General features: G+C 48.9%; 1 protein-coding gene across 1 annotated transcript; it reads right to left on the reverse strand.

Moving 5' to 3' along the window:
* Positions 1-7,154: 7,154 nt before the first annotated feature.
* HOXB13 (homeobox B13) lies at positions 7,155-8,796 on the reverse strand (the record flags this gene model as incomplete). Its single annotated transcript, XM_082779003.1, has 2 exons — positions 7,155-7,408; positions 8,196-8,796. 2 exons carry the CDS (start codon positions 8,794-8,796, stop codon positions 7,155-7,157), a joined length of 855 nt encoding a protein of 284 aa, XP_082635129.1.
* Positions 8,797-9,273: the final 477 nt, after the last annotated feature.

Genomic DNA, 9,273 nt, shown 5'->3' on the forward strand with positions numbered 1-9,273 from the left:
AGCCCAGCAAATGGTCCTGGCGGCTAGCCCTGCCCAACTGCTTGTGCCACTGGATCCAGTAGACTGTGGATTGCAATCTGTTTGCTATGAAGCCCTTCAAGTTCAGGTGGGGGAAGTTAGTGTTGGAGAGAGGAGGGGCAGGAAGGACAGTTACTGCTTGGAAACCCCCAGCACAAAAAGATCTTGTACCACACAGTATGTCTGAGGGTGCTGAACTTGCTGCTTGTGTACTGTACAGACTGGCTCACAGGCAGTAGGCTCCTGCATGTTCTAAATACATCAGACTCCTTGACATTCATGGAGTTCATCCTGTCTTATGTTCCTTTGTTCCAGGTTTCTGAACATCCCAAAACCATGATCAAATTCCTCATCTTATACCAAGACAAATTTTCTTGGTGAATTAAAATATGAAGTCATGAATTTCCACCTCTTTCTCAACTGTCTGGCTCAGTCTCATCTTCACAGGCCTTTGGGGATTGTTTCTGGGTGCACATATGGAAAAACACATGGGCATATGCTACTTTGGCTACTGCAGGTCACTAATCTCTTGTCCATCTGAAAGACATTGCCTTAACAGGCCACTGCTTGCACAGGACAGATGGAGAGAAGAGAGACAGAAATTAATTGTAGGAGAAAATCTCTGTTGCCTGAAAGAAGCACTTCTCTTTGCACTGAAAGAAGCACCAACTCCATCCTCAGTGGAGCTGCAGCGTTATTAGGTCAGTGTTTCAGCAATGTAAACCAAGAGATATTGTGGACTGACAAATAGGAGAAGCTATCATAACTTTCATGCTGTGGAAAGGCTCTACTTCTTTGCTTGCAAATGTGCATGAAATCATGTTCCCAGTCTCCTCTGCACTAAACCTGGAGAGGTTGCTTTGAACTTAAACCGATGCAGGAGACTGCAGATTTTTTCATGTGAACTTCAGGATAATAGCTGTTTTTTTCACATCAGCATAAGCCTGGAGCTTAAAGAGAGAGCTGGAGGGACATGCTGCACCAAGGCCACATGACAAAAAGAAAGGCTCACCCTTGACCTCATCAAGGCCAAATGAGCTTTACCTCTCACAACTCCTGGCTTTTTAGTGCATATTTAGACCTTCTAACTTGGACAAAGGATGGGGTGCTCCGAAATTTCATCCCAAACTGAGGTGCAATCTAGACTGATTGGAAATGGTAGGTGGGTAATAGTGACTCAGTCACTCAGTGTCTGCAGATCTCTGTCATGCCCTGTTCTGGTTGCATGTGTTGCTCTCAAAATGTACCCCATTTTAAAGAACTTGTACTGCTGAAAGCTGTTGCTTCCAGAGTTCATCACTGAATGAGCCCCAGTGGTTTCAAACATTTCTCGGTACAGGAAAAATGATATTTAACATAATTTAATGACATTCCACTTCTCATCTTCCCTGTTTCATGTAAAAAAATGATGAAAACCAAAATGTATTGTTTTTTTTTGTTTGTTTGTTTGTTTTGTTTTGTCTTTGGCATTCTTACTCTTTCTCTATTTTTTTCTTAAGAAAATATGAAATGTTTTTGTTTCTGCTAAACTTCATAAAAATTGGTTCTGGGCTTAGTGTGCAGATATGAATGTTTATGCAGGTACCTGACCCAGTGACTGCTAAAGTCAAAGGAAATTTAAAGCACTTCACTAATTTGTTGGGGGTGGGGCAGGATGAAGGCATATAGCTATTTTAGTGGATTAAAGACAAGTTTTTTCAGTAGCAGATTTCTTCCAGGTAGACTTTTCCTACTGAAATTTTCCAAGCCAGAAATGCTTTTCTCCTCTCTTTTGTCTGCCAACAGCACTTCAGGTGAGCAATGACTGTCTTAGCAACCTTAGTTATTTACAGCCACGTTTACCATGACAATTGCAGCTGCATGGGTGCTAAAGGACAATGCTAGAAGCCCCATATCCCACAAGGTGTTTGAAAGCTGCCTGGTCTTATGCATGATTAATCTCCTGCATTTAATTTACCTGATAACAATGCAACAGATCCTTTCATTTGGTTGGTTTTGTTGCTTTGTGAAATTGAAGATAAGCACAGCCGGGACTTTCTTTTCCTTCTCCGTGCAAAACGACAACAAAAACTGCAGTCTCATACCAACCGATGCACTGATTTCTACATATTTTTCTTCATTAGTTATTACCCTTCTTGTGGCTGTGAAGAAAGGTTTTATTTCTTGCTAATAAAAATAAAAGCAAATGGGCATGTTCTCATATTAATTAATAAATAATAATAATAATAATAATAATCACAATAATCAAATCTCAGATAGCCTTGGAAGTTAAAGATTAAAATCAACCAAACGAAAACCTACAGATAATGGACAAAGTTGTTGAGCTGCAAATTGTTCAAAGGGACGGGAGACACGTACAAGGTGAGCGCAGACACAGCTAGGGCTCTACTCTTTCTGTGTAAAATTCTGCTTCAAAAGTGATTTTTTCCAGCCTCGGGGCCGCAGCCGCTCCCGGCGATCTGGGATCCCACGTTCCCGTTAGATCGGAGAACACGTTTGCGGTGCGAAAAGAATAAATCGGGTTTCTCGCCCTCGGCTCTCCGCCGGGCTCGGATTTCTCCTCCCTCCCCGCAGGACGGCCGAGAGCAGCAGGAATCGCCTCTTTCTTGCGCTGCGGTCCCGCCTGCACCCAAACCGGCGGCGATTCTGTGAAGGCAGTGGTGCAGCCTGAGCGCGGAGCGGCCGCAGGCGCGGAGCCGCTTTCCCGAGCATGGTGCTTTACCTCGCGCTCTTCCGCGGACATGTGGCGAAATGCAAATAGGTAGTGGAGACAAGGTTTCCTGCTTGTTCATCTCTCCCCCTTTACAGCAAAAAATGTGTTTAGCCATCATGCTGCAGAGCAGACGGAAATAAAGAAAAGGTTGTGCTTCAAAGGAATTGAAAAGAGCACCCTTTTCTCCTCTTTTTTATTGCAACAGAAAATCGTACATGGATCTATAATGCATATATTTCACAGTTCTAAAGTGTACATTAACATTCAGCACACGGCTCTCTTCGGTGGGAATGAAATGGTTTTGAGTACTATTTAACAAAAAACAATTCCAAAACCATGACTACATTGAATTTCAGCTTCGAAAATCGAAATATTTCTCACTTGGAAGCTGGCTTCTCTATATTAGAGCAAGAACTCTAACGAGAAGGGAGGTTTAGTAGCTGTTTAGGAAATATTTTATTGCAGTGTCTCTTCCACAGTGGCGTGAGACTCATCATTGTTGAGTTTGCTTGCAGACAATAAACCTGTTTCATCTTATTTTCTTTTATGTAAGGCAATTAAGCCATCTAACAGAGAAGGATAAAGGCGATTCTAGTATAAACTTAATAATATTTTGCTTTTGTACAGAGTGTAACGGTATAATTTATCGAAATGGCATTTCCTGACACTGCTTTGTAATAACGAATTTTATCTTATTTTTATTGGGTGCAAGTACAATGAAAATTTTCCTGTTTTGTGTACAGATGTGAAAATGCATGATGGTGTACAGCGGCACATTCACTAGGAAGTCACATCGTCTTCGTGTTTGAAAAACAGTACAAAATAGGAAAGAGAGACAGAGAGATGGGGGAAAAAAAGAGAGACTCAGAAATTCCGAAGATTCCTTTTACATTGTATTTTATTTTTGGACTCGGATTAGGAAAGAAAAGGAGTCAGGATGTAAAAATCGCACCTTTGATTCTGTCATGAGGTTTAGATAGGATTCTGTTATGAGCTGCATAAAGGAGAAGCAGGGAAATGCACAGAGCAGTCTGAGGTCCTTGTTAATGACATCTCATCAAGATGCTTGTAAGACCCAAGAATGTTTACAACGTGGGCTCAAGTTCAATGACAAAATCCTTTGAAGGGGAAAAAAAAAAAAAGTCCAGACACTTTGTGCAATGGGAATGAACTTGAACAAAAGAAAGGAGTCAAAGGCTGGGGGAAAGAGGAGGAGGCATGAAGGAAGGACTTGGAAGACGCTTCCCCACTATTTCTATCTTTTGCTTGTTCATGGGTGTATCTGTGTTACATTTTAAGTTGACTAAAAAAAAAAAATAAAAAAATAATAAAAAAAAGGGGGAAGGGGAAGAGAAAGGGAAAGGGGAAGCAGAAGGATGCCATACTCGCAGACCCTGCGGAACCGGGCTCGGCACAGCTCACCTGCTGAGAAGCACCTTGGAGCGGGCCGGTGGATGAGGGTGCTTCTCCAACAACCGTGTTTTAAAAACAGTGTTCCTACTAAAACCATACCTGTGGCCCCCGCCCACCCTGGACCTCCTAGGGCTGCTCTGCCCCGATTTTGGGGTTGCTCTGCCCCAGGTTTTCTGATTTTCAAGTTCAATGGCAAAGGGAGGGGGCCAGGAGCCTTCACCTGGCCCAGGCAGCGGCTCCTTCCCGGAGTTTTACGAGAATGTCAAGACTTTCTTGCCTTTTGCTGAGGCCGCCGCTAAAGGTTTTACAGCTCTCCCTGAGACTTCCCTCCTCCCCTTCCCATCTGTATTTTCCGCCTCGGATTCGGGGCCAGAGCGGAGGACAGGGATCGGGGAGGAGGGGGTGGTATGTCTCCTGCTCTCAGCGCACTTCCCCAGGAGGAGGGGGAGGCGGAGGTGTCCTAACAGGGCTGGAGGTGTCTGGGGTCCACCCACCACGTTCCCGTGCACGTTTTGGGACATCAGTGAAAGATTCCAGCTGTAAAAAAGAATGGGAAAAAGATACATGTCTGTAAAAGGATTAACCCTTAACTTGCAATAGAGGGGCGCTTTGAGAGGATAATCCATTTCCAAACCCTTGAGTAGACCTGGTTTCTTTTGAAGTCACTCGCAGGTACAGGCCGTTGGAGATCACAGATGGATTTCTTTTTTGTTTTATTGTATTACTTGTTTTTCTTTGGGGAACATCCGAGGGACTTCTTATCGGCTAAAGCCGCTTCTGCTCTACGGCCTCTACAGAGGCATGGAAATCAGGGCTAGAGATTCATGCCGGTAATACAGGTTTAAAGAAAAAGATACTTTTGAGATTCTCATCAACCAGCACGTTCAGGAAAGCAGAACAAACCCTTCGAGACGCTTTCTAGAGTGGCGGGAACGGAGGGTGCAGCCGTGAGTCGGTGAACCTCCGACCCTCCCTCACAGCCAGAAACTGGAAAACAAAACTAAAAAGTAAAAAATAAATTAAAAAAAAAAAAAAGGCACAACTGGTTCAAAACAGAGCAATTCGGAGCAGAATCTGGATGGGGAAGAGCAAAGCGTAGTCGGTCACCGCACGACAGCGCCTGCGCCCCTGTGCGAAGCCCGAGGAGCGTTACAGCCGAGTGCAGAAGCCTTCGTGCGTCCGCGGCGTTCCCTGAGAGTTTCCGCGCCCCCGCCGTGCGTCTCACCCGTTTTGCTCCTTTTTCACCTTTATTTTGCGGTGCCAGAGCCGGGGCCGGGGCCGGGCTGCCCTGCGCGCCATTGGCTCCCCCTCCTCGCTCCCCGTGACGTCACGGCGGAGGGGCTCCCGCCCGTGTTCGCCTCCCCCCACCCCCCACTTTCCGGCGGGGCTCGGGGCGAAAACACCGGGGGGGAACGCGCAAAAACGGGGAGAGCGCGGCAGGCCCCGGCCTGCTCCCCGCCAGGGACCTGGTGGGAGCCTGCGCCTGCCTGCAGTATTAAATACACGTGGTATTGGAAACGGGCGAAATCGCTGCTTAAAATAGACATTAATTAAGGCACGCTGCGGCTTAACGCTCCGAATCTGTGAAAGAAAAGGAAGGAAAAAATTAAAAAATAAAAATAAACGCGGGTTGTGGTAACGGTGTTTTGAAGTTTATTCGTCCTTTCAGAGGCTGTTTTGGGGTTTACAAGCAGACTTAAACACGATGCTGCTGCGGGGACTCTCCAAGGCAGCACTCCGTTGCCTTTAAACACCGAGATATTGAACAGATTCTGTACGTGGTTTGCAATCGTGCACTGAGCCCTTCCCCGAAGCCGTAAAATACAAGTGCAGAGAAAAGAGCATGTTTGAGTACTTCCACCCTATTTATGCTGTTGTAAACGATCACGAAGTTTCTTTATACTAAACGATATTATTTAGTAATATACGAAGGTTATCTCAGACATGCTATGAAACGTATCGCTATAATTCTGCATTATTAAGAGAAGGAAAATGTGGATACAAATATATGTATATATGCACAAACGAAATCATGTATGAAATTATACGAATTGCATTTACCTGTATCAAAATATATTCACGAACATACATGTAACTGTATGTATATATGTGCGTATACAAACACGTGTGTATATTTATATATATATATATATATATATATATATATATATATATATATATATATATATCCACATAGCTGGTTACTATATTGCATGTATATACGTGCATACGTTTGGGTATCTGGGTATATATAAACACACGAACACCAATATCATATACGATAAAAGGTAAAATAAAGCATAATCCTAAATATGTGCATACCTATATGTATATTTTATATATAACAGCACAAAACGTATTACGTGCCTTCATAAATGTATGTATGTGTACATGTTGTACACGTACTGTGAATTCACGCAAAACCGCACGTTTATACCAATGAAAAAAAAATCACGTGTGTTTCTATGTAACACACCTGGAGTATACACACACATTTTGATACTTCTGCGTGTAGTTAAGGAAATTTTATTTTTATGCTCTGAGTACAGCTTTTCTTCTCTAAAGACCAAATTCCTTGTGAAATTCCCCACCCCTTCGCCCCCGGACAGCCCGCTCCTGCACGGAGGCAAGACAGGAGTTGCGTGTTTGGGGTTAATTAAAGCAATTAATTTTTTATTTATTTTTTTTTTTTTTTGAACGCCCTGACGATGCAGTTCAAACAAAAGCGGTGGGACATGGAGAGCACGATATCTATAGCGACGTTGTAAGGCGAGTGGGCCCTCTGCATGCAGACCGGGCAAGAACGTTGTATCTTCTTAAGTTGCCCTCATTGGAGGCTGGGTTTAACTCCTCGGGAGTCGAGCCGAGCGGTGCCCAACGCCCCGAGCTGCGCCGGGCGTCTGGGATGGTGCGGCCCGCCCCGGGCGCCGCTCGCTCTCGCCGCTGAAGGAGCCGGAGTCCCCTTGCAGACGGGGACTCTTCGGGGCTGCGGTGCGGGGTGGCCGTGTCCTCACGGAGTGCTGCTGCTTTTGATTTTGGCAACGACTTTCTTCTCTTTCACCCGCCTGTTCTGGAACCAGATGGTAATCTGTCTCTCCGTGAGGTTGGTGGCGGCGGCGATCTTCCTCCTTTTGTCACGGGTGATGAATTTGCTGCTGGCGTACTCCTTCTCCAGCTCCTTCAGCTGCCCCTTGCTGTACGGGACCCTCTTCTTGCGTCCCCGGCGGAAGGAGCAGCCGTCGGAGGGCAGCTGCGTAGTGGCGTCTGGGCGCAGGGAGAGACGGGTCTGAGCGATGCCAGGACCGGGGGTTGGGTGGGCGGGCATCCCCACCCCTTCGCCCCCGGCACCCCTCTCCCACCGGCTTTTCCTCACAGCAGCTGCACCTTTTCCCTGCCTCCCCATTTCTTCCCTCGAGCCTCCCTGTCTCCTGACAATTTATTTCCTAATGGAAGTCAGCTTTTTTCTTCGCTAAATGTATTCATATCTGACTATTTTTTGGGGGGAGGGGGAAGGGGACACGACTTCATGTAACAGCAACCGACGTGAGAGAGCTGATGTGACGTGCACTGATTCAACGCGTACTTGCTCCGCGGGTTCAGCGCGTAACGCGGGGCCGGTGAACGGCCGAGCAGGACCGGGGCAAGTTCACTCCCACCGCCGTGGCATGGGCAGCGGATGGGGGACATGGGCATGGCCCTCCTATTCTCAGAACCGCGTACACCCAGCCTTTAAACCAGCTCCGTTCCGTTGCTTGCGGACTGTGGCTGGCCCCCAGCTACCCGGATCGTTCCTGAACCCGGACTGTATCACCGATTGCCTCTGTTCTGAGAGGGCGATGAGTTGCAAAGAGCAGTGTTAATCTAAATTGCTGGTTTTGAAGCCTGCCTACCGACTAGAGTGGAATCGCTCACGAACAAGCTTTACTGGAGCTGCAGCAGCAGCTCCCCAGGAGGTTATTTGAAGCTGTGATCCCAGCTACCCGCACGCACGGCGAGCACCCCACACCTCCCCGCTCCCAGCCCTTCCGCAGCTCCAGCCCAGGGACTTTACCTGCAAAGGCGGATTTCAGGAGGTACCCGGCCTGGCCCTGCTCTTTGGGGCAGCACATCTGGCCGCTCCAGCTGCCGCCCAGAGCCCAAGGCTGGTGGTAACCGTCCACGGGCAGCAGCGTCTCATGCCGTGCCTCCCCGGGGCCGCCCAGCCCCGGCACCACCGACACGTCCAGGTACCCGGCGACAGGCTGGTAGGGGGCCCCGTAGCTGGGGTAGAAGGCGAACTCCGCGGGGCGGCTCTGGAAGTCCTCGCTGCCCGCGGGGGGGTCCAGGTACTTCTCGGGGGGGAAGGGGCCCTGGGCCGGGCCAGTTTTGAGGGCGCTGCGGGCGACGCGGCAGGAGTAGTAGCCGCTGCCGAAGTATCCGTAGGGCAACGGGGCGGAGGCGGCGGGGCCCGGCGGGGCTGTGGGGCCCGGCGGGGCGGCCAGGCACGGCTTGGCCGGCTCCTCCGCCGGGTAGCTGGGGTTCATCCCGGGGGGAGGCGAAGGGCCGCCGAGAGCCGGGGCGGGGGGCAGGCCCCTGCCTTGGCCGCCTGCGAAGCCCCCGGCTGCCAGGAGCCCCTCGAGGCCCGAGGGGGCGCGGGGCTCCGGAGGCTGCATGCGGGGCGGCGCGGGGGCCGGGGCATGGGGAGAAGCTGCTCGACAGCACCCGGGCGCTGTCCGAGGGGGGTCCCCGGATCTTTTTAAAAGGCTGTGAGCTGCCGAGAGCTGCCCTTCCCCGCCGGGCTGTCCTGACGCAATGGCCAGGGCCTGCCTCATTGGCTGCTGCTCGGGGGGAAAAGGACGGAGAAGGAAGGAAAAAAACCAAAACACCTCCCCCCCCAATCCCTCCAGTCCTAATAAACCCTGGCTGCAGAAATAGCGAAAATACTTTTATTGCAATAGAAGAAGGCGGGAGGAACCCCCCAAACACGTGACAGGTGGGTACACAGGAGGTGCCTCTTGCATCATGCCCCCCCCCCTCCCCGAAAAAAAAGTAGAAGGAGGAATTAAGGGGGGGTGAGTGGGAGGATCAAACCAGTGAGGGGGAGCAATCCTGGTGAAAAAATACAGGCTTAGATTAAAGCCATCTATCAG

Source organism: Aythya marila, assembly GCF_965140915.1.
Source record: "Aythya marila genome assembly, chromosome: 25".
Taxonomy (NCBI): Eukaryota; Metazoa; Chordata; class Aves; order Anseriformes; family Anatidae; genus Aythya; species Aythya marila.